Raw genomic sequence first — 21126 nt, forward strand, 5'->3', positions numbered from 1 at the left:
TTTTAGATTTTTCGAGTATTGAAACACTGATTTGTTGTTGATGCAGTATGCTGTGTTACTCACATGTTAGATGTCCTGATGCCACACTAGTCAATCAGTGACTGGCCATGGATGTCAAAATAATTACTAAGCATCTGCCGTAGTAATCCTCTCAAGCTTTAAGATGCTTCCATGCATTAAAATGTTTGTGAAAAGGATTCAAATCTTGTAAAGATGCTCTCAACCTTAAAGATTAATTTAATATGCACCTGCTCTATGCACAAAATATTTTTTTTCCTTTTTTTTAACTTTATTTATTTTTCTTTTTTTTATTTTTTTAGCATAAAGTAGGTCAGTCATTTCCGATGCAATGTACCATGCACTTATTGGAAATCATCTATTTATGAATATTAGCAGGGTATTGACACAATTAGCATAGATCCATATATCCATTGATCCACAACTCATCTTCATACAGTATTGCATTCTCTGTATATGGTGCTGTATATGGAGGTCGATTGTAAAATATTAGATTTGCTGGGTCTATGCTAACTTGAGGTCTTTAAATATGTTTTCTGTGAATCAAATCCAATGATCAGCATTTTTTTTTTTTTTGGTGTCTCTGTTTCCGCTGATAAACATAAGGCATCTTTACACAGTCAAGTTAAGGATACTCTACCTGCTCAACATTCTGTCTAGACTTAGACTAATGCATATTTGTATAAATGCATTAAAGCTACCTCTGAGCAGATTTTAGCATAAAGACATCTAAATGCCACTTCATATGCACTTCTGTGCCTTCTTTGCAGTGTAAATTTGGTAGTAGACATAGGCCTACAGTATAGTCATAAATATAGCGAATAAGGTAAAAAGTCACATGACTGAAACTATATTAAAATATATATTTTAAATGATTATTCAGTATAACAATACTGTTGTACCGAACAACTTGACAGCTTGAGTTGTGGCAAAACGTAGCCTACATAGGCTAATATATTTTTCTAATATATTATATAAAAACAAATGTAGATTTGTTGTCAGACTGAAGATGAAGATGAAAATTGTATGATATTGATGTTCTTGCTTGTGTCGCGTTTTAGCCACTGACAAAAGACTTCATTTCCCAGCAACCCGTGGGAAAGGAGGAAATACATTTCTACTTTCACTTTAGCGTTACACGCCCATCACTAACTACAGCGGCAACAGTTTGTTATTATTGATTTGAATGCGTTTATAGAGTTCAAAGAGCAAACAACGAACATTTTGGGCGTCATTGGTTCGTAAGTTTTACGTTGTGAGTTTTAAGATGCAGACAAAATATTAAAGTGTATGTTCATATGATTGCCATACGCTTCAAATTTTGGAGGAACCCCCCCACCACAAACAAGTTCAAACATGTTTTCCACTTCTAAATTGTAGCATAATTTTCATTAATACAATTACGTGCAATAGTTCTTAGTATTATGACGCCAACGTTGTAACAATTGTTATGTGGACATGATATGGAATTTCGGTGATATTCGGTTTCAGTGCAGTCCAGGACGCTTGTGTACATGGCCAGTGAATCCTGGTTGGAGTCTTCCCTGCGCCGTTCATCTAAACTTGGGCAGGAGGTGTTGGAAAAAGCAAAAAGACGGTCTGTAAGCTGTTCAAGACCAAGACCACCCGTGCTCGGTCACAATGAAAGGAACTCAGAGGTGTGTAGACTCAATTCGAATTGGTTTGATCACTAAATGAATGAAGTCCATGACACAACTGCTTTAATTGGTCTTCCCCCTGTGTTACAGAGAGATGTTTTACATTCAAACTTGGACCATGCTTTTGGAAAAATAGTGGAGTACATGTCAGAAACTACCAGACAATGCAAGGTGAAAATTCTTTATTCATTTAACTGAACTGTGTTGAGATTTGAATGAGAAAAAACAGCCTGTACTTCTTTGACAGAAGTTTTATGAGACTGTGCACCTGGCTCAGCCCAGTGAGCGAGAACACATCTGTCGCTACCATTCCCAGCAGATGTTGAGGACTGCAGACCAGAAACAGAATGCAAGTGCATCCATCAAACAAAACATTGTATGTATAAGACAATTCATACTTTTTTGCCGTTGTAGGGATTTTCACATTTGAAATTGATAATCCTGGGTCATTTTAAACCCAGCGTTTATCTTGCTTCACGTTTCACACTGCTCATAATTTACCCAGGGTAATTACCCAGGGTAATACTGCATATTTGCGAATGCAGCATGCAACCTGTTTACATTAAGCCCTACATAGGCGGTTGCAACTTAAACCATAAAAGCATTGTTAAAAAGTTGATTTTGAGCAGATAGGAACCATATTTTCCCAGGCCATAGGTACAACATTTATTCTGCAAATCAACTTTTTAAAGTGGTTCATCTACATATTTTTGAAGGGTTCATCAGAACCAGAGGATTTCCTTATTGAAGTGTCTCCAGGCACCTATTCCATCACAGCAGCAATGCAGGACGCAAAGCCACAGACGAAAACTGTCCGCATCAACGCTGGAGAAAGCATGAGCCTTACATTCAACCTCTGAAGTGCACCTGTGTATTATATGGGTGAAATTCTGTGCCTTCATTGAGGAGTTGCTCTAAAATTACAACTAAAACTAAATGCACTGACTTTGACTCTTCTTGATACCTTTTTTTTTTTTTTTTGTATTCATAAGTGTTACTGTTTAATACTCAGGGATATTTATTCATTTTTAAATTGCAATCATGAATATATATTGAGCCATAGAAGCCATAATGAGATTCTACTGCAATACAGAATATACATTTTATTTTACTTTGTTTATTCTTTAAAGTTTTAATAAAGTTTTGCATGTTTTTAACATAATAGTCTTTTGTATTTAATTAGTACACCAATCATAGGATGTTTGATTTAGAAACAAATATTATCTCTGAAAAAATACAAATCAGCAAAAGCTCACAGGCGATACTCATAACACTTTGAACTTTGGCTGTGGAGCTATCAGTTTGGTTGGCTTTGAGCTGATTGCTACAGTCAGTGGTGATGGCGATAACTTTTGTTCTGTTGATCCAAATATTTCCCTCATATCAACTCCTCGTTTTGGTGAATAGGGAACCAGCTTAAATAAAGAGCTGTGATTGGTCATCATAGAGTAATCTGTAAAGCTCCCAGAATTCCCAGTGTCTCCAGGCCAAGAATGGCTGACATTTGGAGACCTGACGGCTCTCCCTGAAATACCAAGAACACTCAGTGAGTCAGTACGAATTAAATATATTTCCATTATTTTGTAATATATTTTGTATTTTCCAGCACTTGTATTAAGACCAAATGGTTCTAATAAACATTTAGTTTGCTTGTAGACTTTTGTACCATGTACACTATTGTTCAAAAGTTTGAGGAAAGTATATTTTCCGAATACTTAAAATTCGGAAAAGAATACTTAAAAAAAATACTGACCCCAAACATATTAACAGTAGTGTATATGCTAAAAAACTAAGTCAATTCAATTGTATTTGTCCAATTTGATGGCTATATCATAAATATTTTGTCATCACCTGGTTGCTTGTGCTGTGGTTCTGCAGAACCCCTTTTCCAGTATCTCCAGGCTGGTCTGGTCTCAGGATGAGTGTATGGCTTTCTCAGGCAGGAAATCTCTGTGTTTACTGATCGGCTCACCACTTCTGACATCGAAGGCCTGTGTTTTTCAGCTGCGGTATCCTCCTCATTCTCACAGTCAGAGGTTGATGATGAGGATGAGGATGAAGGCACTTGTGTCTGTTGAGAGCTCTGTAGTTCTTTCAGTTGGAGATCAACTTTCCTCTCCAGCTCATCTCTCCTTTGTTTATTCAGTAGTGGAGATGACATGAACACTGGGCAGCATCTCCTCACTGAACAGTGGCATGGTGGAATGGAGGACAGACTGTGGTGGTCGCACCGGTGACATGGAAATTCAAAACAATTCATGGTGCCGCAGTGGGAAACCCTAGAGCAACATGGCCGGGATGAATAATGTTGGAGGTCTTTGATAATTTGTTCATAATGAGAAGCTGGAATCCATACTGCGTGCTGTTTGGGGACATGAATTGTCATCCCATTCCAGAAGAGAACCTGGAGTCCCAAAAGACCTTCATCGACTGTAATGAGACAATAGATTTGAGCCATTTCCCTAGGTTTATAGAGTTACGCATATCACTAATATGCTGCTCGCAAGTATTGGTTCCAAATTTGGATATAAATCTTACTTTTAAGCGGATCTCTTAGCTCCATACCGGAAATTACCCTTCCAGGCCCATACTGTCTCATGTCTGGCTCCCATGGTGCTAGAACAGTGTCTCCTGGTATGATACTGTGCCTGTGTGCACTGGTTAGACTAACCATATCAGGCTGGCAAGTTGGCTGAATTGTATTTAATGTGTCCATAAATGTATTTCCTTTAGGTTCAAGCTTATCAAACTCCACAGTATAAAGATTTCCTCTGCCCTAGATACAGACATAACATGTTTAAAATGTTTAATAAATTGTAATCATACATCTGGATTGACTATATTTAAAAATACGCTTTACTGATCCAAGTAATATATATATGTATATATATGTATATATATACATATATATATATATATATATATATATATATATATATATATATATATATATATATATATATATATATATTTATATATATATATACCACTTGGATCAGTAAAGCGTTTTTTTTTTTATATAAGTAAGGATACATTAAATGGATCAAATGTGACAGTAAAGACATTAATGTTACAAGGTTCATAATGTTACATGTATTACAGTTTCCACAAAAATGATTGCTTTCAACAATAATAACATTTGTTTTTTTGAATCTCAAATCAGCATATTAGAATGATTTCTGAAGGATCATGTGACACTGAAGACTGGAGTAATGGATTCTGAAAATTCAGCTTTGGCATCACAGTAATAAATTTTATTTTAATATACGTATATTAATATTGCTGAACATAAAAGACTTCTTATAGAAACGTTTAAAAAAATCTTATCCTATTGACTAGTAGTGTTTATGATGATGTTCTGAATATTTTCAGTACCTGATGTATGATTGTCCCCAGGTAGTAAAACCCATCTATCTCTCTCCTGGCTAACACACGGCAACCAGGAAAGAGCTCAGCACCTCGCATTACCCTTGCAGATACACATGATACTGTACTAAAGGGATTCATAGAGGAACACCTGTATAAAATATATATATATATATATATATATATATATATATATATATATATATATATATATATATATACATACACACACACATATAATTATTTATTGTGTTTTGTCTGTCTTTCATTCTTTCTGATTAAAAAATAAATTAAAGAACATACCAGCTTGGTACAGAACAGACACAGCTTGTGCAGTTGTGGTATTGGACCTGATTGAAGTCTACTGAACGCCATGGGTCCTCTGAGTGTGACGGGTTTTGAAACAGGTCATCCGTTGAATGCAACAAACTGAGCTGTTTGACATTTTAAAACATAAAAAAAAAAATCTGACTAGCTAACAATGGATGGAGAGTATAAGTGGCGGACACCATTCAACATCTTACCTGCTGGTCCACATTGCCAGCTGAGTTGAGCGTCATGACATAACAGCTTCCTCTAGTGGTGGAAGTGATGCACTGCAGGAAGTCTGAAATGTCAGTGTTCATGGGAGTCTTGTCTGATATGTAAAATATATTCACAGGGCGCATCACCAGGGTTGATAATGAAGCCAGACATTGTGATGGGTTGTCTGGGAGACCGCTGGTCACCAAATGGACAGACTGACAGGCAGGGTCAGAGAAAGCTAAGGCCAGTGCTGAGTGGAGGTCTCTGCCAGGACTTGTCTGTAATGTGTGGATCCAGCTCAAGGCTTCATAGACTACATCAGGTGTGCAGGGCATCATGTGAGAAGACCATGGTGAAGACTAGTAAAATATAAATTGAGTTTAAAAAAGAAAGAAATATATATTTTTTATTAAATAATTTAAGCCTAGCCCTGCAATGGACTGGCAATCCATCAAGGATTTCCATGCAGAATAAACAGTTTGAAAAATGGATGGATGATTGGATAACACTAGCCTTTTAAAGTATTCCTGATATGACTTTTGTATGTAATAAACTCAATAAATTAAGATAAAAAATAATATATATATATATATATTTTTAAATAAACCAAACATATAGCATCATCAGTATTGGAGACAATAATACTGCATGGACAAATAGGCTACCTATTTTTTCAGAGTGATTCACTGTAAATTTACCTTGTATGAAAAGCTGATAATGTTGAAGAGCGAGTCTCTAAGTGAAGCTTTAGTAATCAAGGTTTGAATAATAAGATTCTTCACTGGTCCCAGAAAGCCATTCATTCCCACAGAGGAGTCCAAAACAAAGGTGACATTTCTGCCTTTACCCACGAACAAGGGAAGGACACTTTGGCTGCGAGACACCAGAGCACTTGACGACATTGTCAAGTCTGACAGAATAATCTGCAACACAGTTAAATTTGCTCAGTTATAGTTGATTTAAAGTCCAATCTGACTAGCTTCTGGTTTCCCAAATAGCTTTTTTTTCTTCATCTTTTTGGATAGTAAGCAAATGTAAGAATGAGAAAAAAAAAAAGTATTCATACCTTTCTTGATTCCTAGATTCCTTGTACCTAGTAATGATCCACTGAACATTGATTCCTGTCTCTACTGTGTACTGAGGTTGCCATAGTGAGCCACTGACCAGCCTTAAACTATTAGTATGACATTACATCCATCTAGTGGTGACAGAGAGCATCTGATGTGCACTTGGGAACGGGTTTTAAAAGGATAGTTTCCCCCCAAAAAAATGATTTACTCACCCTCAAGAAATTCTTCTGCTAAAAAAAATAATAATAATATTTTGAAGAATGTGGGCAACCTAACAGTTTCTGGTCTGACTATTTCTTGAAGTCAATGGGGACCAACAACTGTTTGGTTACTCACATAATATCTTCTTTTGTGTTCAGCAGAAGAAAGAAATTCATTCATGAGTACAGAATTTTCCTTTTTGGGTGAACTATTCATTATATCATTCCAAATCTGTATGCATTCATTTATTTATTTTTCTGTGGAATACAGCAGAAGGTATTTTATAGAACCAAACCGTTTCAGTAACCATTGATTTTTTTATTTTACAATTTTGCAAAATCTGTTTTGTTTTGGAATGACATAAGGGTGAGTAAATAATGACGGAATGTTTATGTATGATTTTAATACATAATATACATGGAGATTTGCTACTAATAACAGCTAAATATGTATGCATAATTTAAATCTCTGTGAAATATTGCATGGTAAGTACATTGGTTTGAATGTTTGTTATGATTTTATTTATATGTTTGTTTTATCCACTATATAGGCACTAATTTTATTGAGGTTCTTGAATTGACTTTTACCTTCTATTTATAAAACAGCATTCTGACAGTAGGATTTCAGAATGGGTTCAAGAAGCAGCAGCAATAGTAAAAAGAGAGGGTGAAACTTTAATAATGTGGCTTGACAAGAAATGCCATTTAATGTCATCCTACACCAGAAACTGGCACCTGAACCTGATTTCAGAACCTGAGTGCTAAGACGTCCGTCCCGTGACAGACTCTCAGTCCAAAAATAGATTCTTGTGCTGTCATCTTCTCTTCCACGGAAGCTGAAATGTTAAGAAGGCACTGAGGTGAGAAAAGCTGATGAAAAATACATGATGTTTTGGATAAAGGACCCAACTTTGACAGATAAAAAAAAAACTGTTTATGTAGAAAACCAGCCCTCTGACATCACAAAGAAAACTTAAATAATCATTCCTTCATTTGCAGGTCTCCTGCAAAAATGGACTCGATACACATTATATTGGAATGCACTCATATTTTATATAAAACTGAACTGTTGTCTTTCACCTTATGTCTTCAGATTATTTGTGCCAAGCGATACAGTTAATGTGCAAAATCCTTCATGTTTTATTGTTCAAACTGTTCTCAGAAATTGTCTTATTGAGCAACTTGTCAAAAATATATATTTAAATATGATTTTTCAAACATTACTGATTTGTACTGTTTATTTTTTGCATAAGCATCTCATTTTAAAATTATATGAAAAGCAAGCAATAAGAATTTATATTCATCTGGAATAAAATCTTCATCATTTTAAACAGAGTATTTCATAATCTCCTTCAGATAAACAGAGAAGTCTAGTCCAACAGCATTAGTTCCAGTCTTTACTGCACTGCATTGCCCATGCATCCTCACTCCAGCCATGACATAATGAATTCAAAATGGCTACCAAGCCTTCCGTGACACACTGTAAAAATGCGCTGTTATAAAAACAATAAAACCACTGGTCACGTTATGACGTTCGAAGAAATGTACACAAAACCCGCCGGATCTATCCGCCAAATGAATATGTCACAGGCAAACACTGCTGTGCTAGATTTGCTTATTCACGCTTGAACAATACACCCAACAGACCCGAATGGCGTCCCCACGGTGCCCCTGAACATGAATTTCTGAAAGCGCGCATTCGGATGGACGGGCGTTCAGCCAATGGGAGCGCGGCACTAGTCTTCTTCAGCCAATCACATAAGCGGATTAAGAATCAGTGGAGGATGTCTTCCGTTATTCAGGTTCTGGGGTTGTATTTTCTGCATAGCGTTTCCTGCCCTGGTGCATGGTGGTCGAACGAAGGGATTGTTGGAAAATTTTCGGAGGTTAGTATATAAATGTGTTTTTACCCAGTGTGCCTTATTTCCTCGGACGCCGCTTAGCCGGAGAGCGCGGCGATGGAAGTTTTGTGGAAGTCGGTGTGTGACGAAGAACGAAATAAAATAGTGAAAACAAATCGGAAGCGGTGTTTTATTTATTAAGGGCAGTTGGACGCACCGTTGTAATCGGTTGCAACATTGTAACGATCCGATTGTGATTGTCAAGTTACCGCAGCAACCAATTCAGTGTGGGCTAACGGTCGTTCCTTTGTGTTTAACGCCTTTATAAAGGACAATATTGCCTTGCGTTACGTTAGTTTTGGGGATGACAGTTATATGAATCTCAACGGGGATTGTAGTATGTAGGTTAAACATTAGGAAGCGGTTAAAGTAAAACGCGAGCATTTTTTGTAGCATATTTGCTAACTTGTGAGAGTTAGCATGACAGATGTTCTGTCAAATAATAAAACGAAGCACTTATGAGCAACTTTAGCCGGGCTGCCTTTGCATCCCTGTCTAAATATTTATATACTCCTAACGTTATTATTTACAAAGTTGTTTCGTTGCTGTTCGGCTAAAATGTAGATGAGTGATGATATGCCCGTGTTAGCACAGTATTTTTTTTTTTATTTATTCACACGTGCCGAATAAAAAAAATAGTATTATTTCACCATTTGAAAAATATAACTCAATGCAGAATGCTATACGATATATTCTATGGCAACCTGTTTTAACATTTCAGTTTTGTTTTTATTCCACAAAATAGCAATTGTCTAATTTTGTATTGCTAGTAGTTTTATAAAAGTATTTTTTTTTAAATAATATTTTAATAGTGACAAGTAATATTACGTTAATGGTGGAAAATTACAATTTTTTTTTTTTTTTATATCGAATCCTTTGGGCATCTGTGGTTGACATTTAACTTTTTTTTGTTAGTAGGGATTCTAGTTGTTGCTAGTGGTATCTATTCAGTACAAGTTGGATGGATACTAGAATATGTTCCAGTTGGTACAAGTAACTAGAAAGAGGTGTTATTGAACAATAACATTGACTCATCAGTATATGTCAAGTAAGAAAGTAATGAGAAATGAAAGTAAAAAATGAAAGCGATACTAATTGTTACTGGATTTTATACAGTAATTAGAAAAATAGTTCCTAGAAATGGGATAGATACCGAATACTAGTTGATGTCTGAATCACAGATCCATAGTCACAACACCGTTAATACAACAATAAGATATTTTAAAAATGTAAAAGTACTAGGACGACAAAAAATAATTTTAAGAAATGCACATTAAAATGACCAAGTACAGTTCTAAAATGTATAATACTGTAGTAGTAACTACTGATATTCAGGAGGAGTACACAAGCACAAAACTAGTGATTATGTAAAATTAATGTTGTTTAAATAACTAAAATAAATTTAGGGACATACAAGTAGTCAATGGACTGTCAGAATTTTGTAAAATAACAATGAGAGCACTAAACAAACCCCATTAAATCAAGGCCCTTAATTGCCTCTGGGTTTTAACAGTAAACATTTAAAGGTTGTTGGTTGGTGTGTACAGGCAGATCATGCTCTTAGCCCAGGTGAATCGGGACACCCAGAGCATGGAATTTCAAAGTGTGGACGGGGACTCGCAGCAGGTCACCTTTTGCCTAACAGAAGCAGTAACAGTTGCAGGTGAGATGGATGGGTATAAAATCTCTGCAGCAGTATCATATTTTGTGCATAGTGCAATGTAGACTCATAATGGCCAACTGTTACTACACAGATGACAACATGGAGGGTATAGACACGGTGAGCTTGCAGGCCGTGACTCTGGTGGATGGCTCCACAGCATACATCCAACATAGCCCTAAAGGTACTGTTACTACACACTTAGCATTACTTTTATTCAATTAGCATACAACGTATATTGTATAGCTATGAGACCTGCACAAATGTTCTTGCTTGGTCACTATTCAAGTCTTACAGCATATAATAGTTTCCCTCACAGAAAACAAAATAATGGAAGGACAAGTGATTCAGCTGGAGGATGGGTCTGCTGCTTATGTCCAGCACCTTCCAATGTCTAAAACAGGTATTCCATATGAATTTCACTCTGATAGATGGAGCTTTATGATCTGTGACTGTCTAATTGCACTAGATAAGACACTAAGGACCACACAAAATTTACCCTTATGCTTTAAACATAATTCTTAGGTGGAGAAGGATTGAGACTAGAAGATGGACAAGCTGTGCAACTGGAGGATGGAACAACCGCTTACATTCATGCACCCAAAGGTCTGTCCCTATAAAAACAATATCACTGTCTATTGTGTATCATACAGACACAAATGTTGGATTCTTTATGATGAAATCAAATGAGTAAATCTCAATGTATTTAATCTTTTTTAGAAACATATGATCAGGGTGGTTTACAGGCTGTTCAGCTGGAGGATGGCACCACTGCATATATTCAACATATGCCTCCATCCAACACCATCTTGGCCATCCAGGCAGATGGTACTGTAGCAGACTTACAGACAGAGGGCACAATTGACGCTGAGACCATCAGTGTGCTGGAGCAATACTCTACACAGGTTAAGATTGTGTCACTTATTCTGTTTTCTTATTTATTGTGTGAGTTTATATGGTTTTGTTCCCCTATTATGACGGAAATTAATGTGCAATGGAATGCTAAGCCAGTTTACACTTGTGTATATACTTTGTGTACCTTATGTTAATTTTATCATATTACAGTTCATGTTAGTTTAGAGGAAGTGTTATCTGTGTGTATGCAGATGGAGGCCACAGAATGCAGTACTGGGTTACTTGGTCGAGGGGACTCTGACGGTGTGCATATGCAGGTACTGTCTCTACTGATACTATTTTCTGTATTTATTAAATAAGTAACTTATAATAGTAATGCTCTGAATGTTAATGAAGCAGTGACCCACTTTTGTGCGCTTAGATTGTACTGCAGGGTCAAGACCAGTCACCTAGAATCCCGCATGTTGGGGAAAAGGCCTTCAGATGTGAACATGAGGGATGTGGAAAACTCTACACTACTGCTCACCATCTGAAGGTGAATTCATGCAAGACAGAAGAGATACAATACACGTATTTCACAAAAGTTTTGTGTTCGGATGTGTACATTGTCTCTGTTGTAATTTATCCATTTCTGAGTTCATGTGGCTTTCTAAATATTTTTAGGTACACGAAAGATCCCATACTGGGGATAAGCCATACATTTGTGAACATATGGGTTGTGGCAAAAAGTTTGCAACGGGTAAAGATTTTCCCAAAAACTTTTTTTTTATTTTTTTATATTATTTCCAAGTTTTTTTCGTACATGCATTATTTTTCTTTCTGCTGTCTTCAGGATATGGTCTCAAGAGTCACGTCCGAACACACACGGGAGAGAAACCGTATCATTGTCAGGAGCTCAACTGTCTCAAGTCTTTCAAAACCTCTGGAGACTTACAAAAACACACAAGAACACATACAGGTGTTTGGCATATTTAACCGGCCTGTAATAATGGTTTCATCTTATTTATAAAATTAAGTTGTCTTAAAAATATAAGTCATATTTTGGTCTGTTTTTAAATTTATGTTGCATAACTATTCCTTTTGTAGGCGAAAAACCATTTAAATGTCCATTTGAAGGCTGTGGGAGATCTTTCACCACATCCAACATTCGTAAAGTCCACATCCGTACTCACACAGGCGAGAGGCCATACTACTGCTCTGAACCCAACTGTGGAAGGGCCTTTGCAAGTGCCACTAATTACAAAAACCACATGAGGATTCACACAGGTACCTGTCCTATTAGCTCTAACTGCTTCCAACATCTAATACAGCAAACATTTTAAAGAAGTCAGAAGATTGCAAGAATTCTTTTCCCACAAAAATAAGGTATAATTTCATACCGTAACCTCAAAAGTATGTTTGTCTCATCATATTCAGGTGAGAAGCCTTACGTCTGCACTGTTCCTGGCTGTGACAAGCGTTTCACTGAGTACTCCAGCCTGTACAAGCACCATGTAGTTCATACTCCCTGCAAACCCTACAACTGTAATCACTGCGGAAAGACATATAAGCAGATTTCGACCTTAGCCATGCATAAACGCACAGCGCACAATGACACTGAGCCCATAGAAGAAGAACAAGAAGCTTATTTTGAGCCCCCAGCAGGTCTGTTTACTTAAATCTCCAGCTACAAACTACAACCATCTAATATTAACTAAAAATCAGAATTTTGAATTGCCATCTTTTTCAGAGGCTATTGATGACCCTGGGTTAATGTACACACCAACAGTGGTGGAAGATGACTCTGGGTCTGAGCAGGTATCAGGATCAGAAGTCATGGGACAACAGCATGTGGCTCTCATATCTCAGGATGGCACACAACAGGTCAGTGATGACCTAAATAAATTCCCAGAAGTCCTATATTGATCATACAGCATCATCAGGACCTTTTTATTCCATACTTCAGTACTGTACTGTAATCTGTGGAAAGGTGGTGGATATGCAGTTATTTTCCAGGTAAATACTCGTCTTTCCCCTCTCAGGTTCTGTCTCAAGCAGATATGCAGGCTATGGGAGGCACGATTACCATGGTAACACAAGAAGGAACCACCATAACCATCCCAGCACATGAAGCGATGCTTTCCTCAGGAGGAGCACATTCTGTTACTATGGTGTCTGCAGACGGCACAGAGGGACAGGTAAGTGTTGTTACTTTAAGGAATAGTCCACCAAAAAATGACATTTCTGTCATTTACTCATCCTCATGTTGTACCAAACCTGTATGAATTCCTTAAAATATATATTTTAATGAATGCTGGCAGTCAATTACCATTTCAGAATTCCATTGCATTTTTGTCCATACTATGGATGTCACTGGGACCCAAACTGTTTGGTTACCAACATTCTTCAAAAAAATCAAGAAATAACTGCATACAGGTTTGTAATGACGTGAGGATGAGTAAAAGATGACAATTTTCTTGTTTGGGTGGACTATCCCTTTAAATAAATAATATGCATGCTACTGAGGGACTCTGATACTTTACTAAATAAATACAAGTTGAGCTTATTGTAAACTTTTTATTTACATTTTAGGTGGCTATTGTGACGCCAGATCTGTCTGCGTACCAGACAGAAGAGGGGGAGCTTGTACAAGATCAGGAACAGCATGTTGTTTCCTCAAGCCCACACCCAGTCACACTGCTGGCTACTTCTAACGGCACACACATAGCTGTGCAGGTATACAGTATATACACACCACACACGTTATGGAATCTTCCTTTCACAGTCACATTAACATGCTCAGTTAGGAACTTAAATCATGTGTTTACTTTGCCTGACAGTACATAATAAAACCTGCAGTTAATGCCATAAACCTTTAAGCCCCTTTTAAGGTGGGAACATGCAGTTATTATCAAAAGACTAGACTGTTTGTTGTGGGGTTGCAACCTTCTTTCCATTAGGTGTGTGTTTTATAGATGTATTCATTTTGTGGTTCTTTAGGTCGAATGTTTGGAAACTTTTTTAATTTAATGCGCTACGCATTACACCAAGATATAAATTATATTAAACTAAGCCAGATCAAATGTATTTGATACACTGCTGGCATTCATTAAAAAAAAAAAAAAAAGTTTTTTTTTTTTCTGATGACTTAAGTGCATGAATGTGATTTACAGTTTCTTGGATCATTGAGAGAAAATGAGTGCAAAATGGGTGTAACTGTAAACTTAAAATTAAAGTATGCAAAAAGTAAAGTACACAGTCACCAGTTTTATTATCTTAAAATGATCTTAAAATCTAAAATTGTGGCTAAATAACACTATTTAATTAAGCATTGATTTCAGTTCTAAGTGTAATAATAACTGAGATCAGCAGCAGATAACGATCTAATAATTATGATTAGTGATTGTATCACTTGTCTTTTTTGCACTAATGGAACTAATTGAGCAAACAGGTCTAGTCCAATCAACCTTGTATTGATCTTTACACTGATGTGCCATTCAGTTCTGATTAATGAGCCCTCATTGTCAACAAAGGGGAAGTGTGTTGTTTTTTTAAAGGAGGAGGGTGACCCTCTGTTTAGTGGGTAGTGCCATTGAGCAAGATTGACAATTTTGAAATAATTTGTTGTACTGCATCTGTAAAAAAAAAAAAAAAATTAGATAAGTTTATTAAAAAGTGTTTTCCCATTTCCCCCTCTTAGCTCAGTGATCAGCCCTCTCTAGAAGAAGCCATCAGAATAGCATCAAGAATACAGCAAGGAGAAACCCCAGGCATGGACGATTAACGCGCATTGTAACTTTAGTTCACCGTGAACTAAACATCTCAAGGGTGGGTGAATGTGTGTGTGTATGTATGTAAGTCTGGGTACTGAAAATCTGTCAAGCATCATAGTTTTTCATAATGCTGACATCATGATTGCTATATACTAAGAAGATATTTTTGTGTGGATATGTACATAACTGTTTTAAAAGTAGAGTTTTTCTGTATATATTTGATTATGCTATTTTTTGCAAGCTGTTAAGAAAAGGTCTATAATTATGATTAAAAAATACAAAATATAATTTCATTGTATTGTATTCTTTGACTTAACATCACCCAATGCAGAGTGCGGTTTACAGATTTCAGTCTTTCAGTTTTGAGCACATCAATCATAAACTACAAAAAGAAAAAAAAAAAACCTGTTAGCATTCATTTTATATTCACCATATAAATTCTAGGGACTTTCCAAACATGATGGGGTTTATGTTCAATACACTAAGAGACTGGAAAACCCCATTAATATGTTGATGTAAAAAAAAAAAAAAATACTAAGTAGTGTATATGAATAATTAAAACTAAGACTGCTTAAGTGATTGCCAGTCACTTAAGCTCTGCTTTTAAAACATATCCATGTGGCTAATTTACACCACCATGAAAACACTTATAAAATGATTAATCTCATCAAATATAATACTATGTAATTATTGTAATGTGATCCTGTGTCACCAAGAACAGATTACAATGTAGAATGTGAAAAGCTATCTTCACTAAAGCATTTCACTGCTCAAGTGCAAGATCAAACAAGACCATTACGTCGTAGATGAAAGAAAAGCATTCGCGCCAAATTCAGGTCACAGTCCTGAGCATTAAGGGGGGAGGGGCTTGCTGACGTAGCACCTACAGCACCTCCTATCTTTTAAACTTTGGAAGTCGGCGCTCATTGGTACAAACCACGTCACATGACCAACGGTCGCGGGAAGATTTTGACCACGCATGTTGGTGGGAGGAGTAGCTCGCCATTCAAACTAGTTTTGTAAACATTATTGTCTAAAACGACACGATTTTGGACGCTTTGACATGTTTTGAGAGTTTTACCTTAGTTCGGCGTTTAGTAAACCGCGGAATTGCTATCAGGAATTATTTTTTTTCTGGTTCTTCAGATATCAGTTGGAAGTTTGTGGAGCAGCCATTTTTTTACCCGAAACGTCGCCGTGGACGCTGGTTAATACGATTACAACGTCGTTATCAGTTTTTTATCTATGGTTTTTATGCGACTAAACTGAACTTGTTTGGACTTGTCACGGAGATATCGGTCAGCGGGAGAAGATACTTTCCTCGGATAATCTTTAAGTTGGGAATCACATCGCCGTTTTTCTGGACTATTCATAAGCGCTGGGGTTGTTGCACTGCACGGCCAGTATTAGATATGTTTATCTAAACTAACGTTACATAATCTCTGCCTGATTTGCCAGCCACTTGGGCTGGTTTTTTTTTTTTAAATAGTTTTAAACTACTTGCTTTGTGCTTTTTATTAAGTTATCCTTTTACAAAAACTGAACTTTTGCCTGGAAAGATGAGTTTCGTTACACGGAGGCACGGCAAGTCTCCAAATCTTAAACCAGTTCGCCAAAAGTTGCAGTTTTCGGTCAGTGACGGTGAAGAAGACAGCATTGAAGACGCGAACAACAGCACCGGAGCCGAGTCGGGCTTCACGGAGCTGGACTCGCCGGTGTCCGTGCGGCGCAGCGGCGATAAGAGGCCGGCGGACCTGGGCAGCAGCAGCCCGCTCAGCCGAACCAGAGACGACGACGAGTCCTGGGACGAGGATGGGTTCGGCTCACCGTCTCGGGCAAAACCAACCTTTTACATGAAAAGCTCTCCATCGCCAAGGAAAAGCCCACAGGCTTACGACAGTTCACCTGAGAGGAGTTACATTCATGATGACATGGAAGGATCCAGCTCTCCTGTCCCGGACTGTCCTGATACACCACCCCATAAAACCTTCAGAAAACTCCGGCTGTTTGATACCCCGCATACCCCAAAGGTTTGTAGTCACTGATATACAAAAATCGAAATTATATTTTCTGTTAACTCAGAAAATTCTGTTTTGATTTCTGTTCTACTTGAATACAAAATAGAGAAAAATCTTTTTTTCTGTTTGTTTTTACGTTATATATTTTTTTATTTGATTATTTTATTTTCCAAAATAAACTGAAGTGGTTGTGATTTGAAAATCAACTCTGAGCCTTCACTAGGTGGATGAGTTCACCTAGAGTGACCCAGATATTGGACTAACTGCAAAGTTGTGTAACAACAGTGAATCAGTCTATTGATACTAGAACACCATTACATCATCTGAAATGTGTAACGTTAATGTTCTGGCTTGAGTTAGTTCCATCTGCTTTGATATTGGCTTTTTAAGTCAGGCGTTTTAAGTGCTCTATAAAATGAGTATTAATTATGCATCTCATTGTATCTACAGAGCTTATTGTCGAGGGCCAGGACGATGGCATCGGCGAACCGGAGAGTCGCCCTTTTTAAGAATGTTGATTCAACAAGCAAAGCCTGTCTGGACGGAAGACGAAACCAAACACCTCTAGTAAACATCAACCCCTTCACCCCGGACTCCATTCTTGTGCAATCATCGACACTACAACGAAACAATAGGAAACGAGCACACTGGAACGAGTATGTTGACCATAGTTTAAACATGTCTTTTCTATCCTTTCCTCGTGCTTTTTCTTCCTAAACAAGTTAACCTCTAGTTTACGGACTGTTGTGAAGTAGTTTTAGTAGAGTAAAACACTATGGCCATCTTTGACAGGTTTGCAGGACCGTTTGTTAAACCCGTTTACTAATTCTGTTCCAAGATCAAAAAGTTGGCAAAGAACCAGTTCCTCGTGTTCGTTCACTCACCGCGCCATGTGCTTAGTCAGGCCCCTCTGCTGCCCCCTAGAGTTTGATGTCTGTGTTTACATCCTTACTAATAATGTCTCTTCTTTCTGCAGCTCGTGTGGAGAGGACATGGATGCAAGTGATCCTGAGATAGAAGATGAGCTCATTCCACCCTCAAAGGTAAAATTTAATTAACTTTATTATTGTTTAATTTTTATCTAATTAACACTGAAATTGAAAAGTAACTTTTGATATCAAACTTTGGATGTTCTATATGAAAATGATTCTGTTACTTGATGTTAAGGCAGTTTCAGGCAGGATTTAAAGCTGTGTAACACTGGTGCATTCCTACTTGGCCTTCTAGTCAAGTACTGCTTTATTTTTGTGTCTAATAAAAAGTGATATTTTCCACAGAGGATCACAATGATGGAGAATAACATGATGTCCAGATATGCGTCTGAGTTCCATGAGCTGGAGAAGATCGGCTCTGGAGAATTTGGATCTGTTTTTAAATGTGTCAAGAGGTTGGATGGCTGTATTTACGCCATCAAACGTTCCAAAAAGCCCCTGGCAGGCTCTGTGGATGAGTAAGTGAAAATAACATCGTTTTTTAAATGCTATTATATATTATTAATGCTATTACACCAGCTATTGAATAGAGATTCTTATTGCTTTTTATTTATTCTTATGAATTCTCCCTCAATAGGCAAAATGCACTTCGTGAGGTATATGCACATGCAGTTCTTGGACAGCACCCCCACGTAGTGAGGTATTATTCTGCTTGGGCAGAAGATGACCACATGCTGATCCAGAATGAGTACTGCAACGGAGGAACCCTGTCTGATGTTATTGCTGAGAACAATAGACGCATACACTTCCTTTCGGAGATGGAGTTGAAGGATCTGCTGTTGCAAGTCTCTCGTGGACTCAAGTACATTCACTCTACAGCACTTGTTCATATGGATATCAAGCCAAGTATGTATATGCTCATTATACCCTTTAACATTTTTAAGATGTGTTTTAGAGTTATAAAGTTGTAACTTTTTTTTTCAGGCAATATATTCATTTCACGCAAACCTACTGCTAGTGTAGAGGAATTTGAAGATGAAGAAGATGGTCCCGCCACAAGAGTGGTGTACAAAATAGGTAAGATACTAAAATTACATGCCCAGATGATTGTAACAGCAACATGTTTTACACCGATTTGGCTTTATGAAGTGATGAGATTAACAATATTTTCTATATCAGGTGATCTAGGTCATGTTACAACGGTTACCAATCCACAAGTTGAAGAAGGTGACAGCAGATACCTGGCAAATGAAGTTCTTCAAGAGGTATATACTATTATTTATTCTTGGTCTTAAAGAAATTCCTAGGAGCTCACAATTGTCTGTTTAGTGCCACATACTTATTTTGCTGTTTTTGCCCACAGGACTACAGTAACCTGAAAAAGGCAGACATATTTGCCCTTGCTCTGACTGTAATCAGTGCCTCTGGAACAGAGCCCCTTCCTACCAATGGAGAAAAGTGGCATAAAATCCGACAGGGCATCCTGCCCCATATCCCGCAAGTGCTTTCTCAGGAATTTTTAAGCTTGTTAAAGGTAAGGGTTCTTCTACCAATTAATCCCCTAAACTTCTCTCTAGTGCTTTCTATTTCTGACAGATCTGCATTGAATGGTGTCTTGATTAAAATGTGGATTTATCTTCCTGACAGCTTATGATCCATCCTGACCCAACACAGCGACCCTCAACCTCTGACCTCATCAGACATCCTGTTCTTCTGACTGCTTCCAGGATGAGTGCTGATCAGCTGCGTGTAGAGCTCAACGCTGAGAAGTTCAAGAACGCACTTCTGCAGAAGTATGATATATTCTTCCATTTCTAGGGGCAGATTTCAGGCTAGTTTTAGAAGTGTTTTACTTATTATAGACCTATCAGATGTGGTCGTTTGAAATTGTACTTTTGTTGAACTGAAATAATTCTGGTTTTCGTCTCTCAGGGAGCTAAAGAAAGCTCAGATGGCAAAGATGGCAGCAGAAGAGAAAGTTCTGTCCACAGACCGTGTTCTTACACGTTCCACAGTCCAGTCCAGCTCCAGAGCTTCTCGACTCATCGGGAAAAAGATGAACCGTTCTGTTAGTCTCACCATTTATTGAACCACAGAAAAAGGAGATGACCAGTCCTAAGTGGGAACTGCAGTGGTGCTTTTCAAAGACTTGGGCACACAGACAGCTTTGTCTGTAGCCGGAAGGATGACACAGACTGTTGTGTGACTTGTAGTGCTTATACTGTTTGGTACAAGTAACACGGTCTTTACTGAAGCTTGGGTCCTTCTGCATTGTATAGGCACTAGCTCTGAGTACATAACGCAAATCTGCCTTACCATTTAGGTTTGCCTTTTCAAAATGTCTTGACAGAATTGCCTTAAGATGGACACATTTTTAGTATAGTTCTGTCTTCCTAATCTTTGATTTAAGTTCCATAGGTAAGGGTCAGAATAGTCTCCCTGCACTTGCTTTCTCAGAGGTGCAGTGTTGCTCTTTACCAAATGGGAGATGTGTGCCCCTATTGAGCCCTGATATGTGAATGTACCAGATCAAAGATTTGTGCACCTTACTGCCTGTGAAAAATGCCTGTTGGGCCACAGAAGTTGGGGCTTGAGTTAGATTGCCATTAAAATGAGCACTTTGGAGGCAATGGAGAGCTTGCCCCAGAAAGCCTGCTGCTATTCATGTTCGTCTGTATCCAGTTAGGGTTGGAAGATTTTTTTTTTCTTTTACTTTTAAATCATTTTATACATCCAAACAAGCAATGTTTCATAATCTCATCAAGTTCCAGTAACCCCCCCCCCCCCCCTTTTTTTCTTCCAGATTTTACATTCAGACATTTTTTTTTGCTCTGTCTAATCTTGTCAAATCTTGAATTTAACCATGTCAAACCATGCTTAAAACTGGAAGCAAAAGATGATTTAAATGTACATATGCCTTTCAAATCTCCAACCCTGTTTGTAGCATTAAAACAATCTTTGTCCAGTTCATCTGATGTCCTTAGTTAATAATGTATAATAATGACTTTTGTGTTACTTCAACTACATCGATAGGGTACTGTTTAGATTCTTTGGACTTGTTAATCCACAACTTCATTTTGTCTGTAAATCCGTTCATTTTAATAAACAGTTTTCACCTGAACGCGCCTGATTTGTTTTATATGAACTTTAATAGTATATTACTTTTGAATG

The 21126-nt window shown here is 37.4% G+C and overlaps 4 protein-coding genes across 7 annotated transcripts; 3 read left to right on the forward strand and 1 right to left on the reverse strand.

The window, feature by feature from the left end:
- The first annotated feature begins 1103 nt into the window (after positions 1-1103).
- Positions 1104-2687, forward strand: akip1 (A kinase (PRKA) interacting protein 1). 3 transcript variants are annotated; one of them, XM_019089124.2, is made up of 5 exons: positions 1104-1255; positions 1510-1676; positions 1767-1847; positions 1924-2052; positions 2393-2687. In XM_019089124.2, exons 2-5 carry the CDS (start codon positions 1533-1535, stop codon positions 2534-2536), a joined length of 498 nt encoding a protein of 165 aa, XP_018944669.1. In that variant the 5' UTR covers positions 1104-1255; positions 1510-1532; the 3' UTR covers positions 2537-2687. The 3 variants fall into 3 exon arrangements, with proteins under 3 accessions (XP_018944669.1, XP_018944670.1, XP_018944671.1); XM_019089125.2 differs by having other exon boundaries at positions 1106-1259; XM_019089126.2 differs by having other exon boundaries at positions 1129-1273.
- LOC109072925 (uncharacterized protein C11orf16 homolog) lies at positions 2634-7155 on the reverse strand. The gene is made up of 8 exons (XM_042744194.1): positions 6634-7155; positions 6266-6490; positions 5567-5926; positions 5346-5476; positions 5052-5193; positions 4215-4452; positions 3528-4106; positions 2634-3201 (listed from the first exon to the last, which is right to left on the reverse strand). Exons 2-8 carry the CDS (start codon positions 6467-6469, stop codon positions 2942-2944), a joined length of 1914 nt encoding a protein of 637 aa, XP_042600128.1. The 5' UTR covers positions 6470-6490; positions 6634-7155; the 3' UTR covers positions 2634-2941.
- A 1433-nt stretch (positions 7156-8588) lies between these two features.
- On the forward strand, positions 8589-15293 carry LOC109072921 (zinc finger protein 143-like). Of its 2 annotated transcripts, none has more exons than XM_042744195.1 (16): positions 8589-8723; positions 10286-10401; positions 10493-10582; positions 10706-10801; positions 10924-11004; positions 11119-11303; positions 11505-11570; positions 11675-11788; positions 11917-11992; positions 12086-12211; positions 12340-12519; positions 12670-12897; positions 12983-13116; positions 13275-13430; positions 13825-13968; positions 14933-15293. In XM_042744195.1, the coding sequence occupies exons 2-16, from the start codon at positions 10293-10295 to the stop codon at positions 15014-15016; spliced, it is 1869 nt and encodes a 622-aa protein (XP_042600129.1). In that variant the 5' UTR covers positions 8589-8723; positions 10286-10292; the 3' UTR covers positions 15017-15293. The 2 variants fall into 2 exon arrangements, with proteins under 2 accessions (XP_042600129.1, XP_042600131.1); XM_042744197.1 differs by having other exon boundaries at positions 10718-10801.
- Positions 15294-15709: 416 nt separating this feature from the next.
- LOC109072924 (wee1-like protein kinase 1-A) lies at positions 15710-21076 on the forward strand. The gene is made up of 10 exons (XM_019089121.2): positions 15710-17035; positions 17474-17679; positions 18000-18066; positions 18301-18473; positions 18593-18861; positions 18940-19032; positions 19135-19220; positions 19319-19489; positions 19603-19748; positions 19888-21076. Exons 1-10 carry the CDS (start codon positions 16565-16567, stop codon positions 20042-20044), a joined length of 1839 nt encoding a protein of 612 aa, XP_018944666.2. The 5' UTR covers positions 15710-16564; the 3' UTR covers positions 20045-21076.
- Positions 21077-21126: the final 50 nt, after the last annotated feature.

The sequence above is a fragment of the Cyprinus carpio genome, chromosome B18 (assembly GCF_018340385.1).
Source record: "Cyprinus carpio isolate SPL01 chromosome B18, ASM1834038v1, whole genome shotgun sequence".
Lineage (NCBI taxonomy): Eukaryota > Metazoa > Chordata > Actinopteri > Cypriniformes > Cyprinidae > Cyprinus > Cyprinus carpio.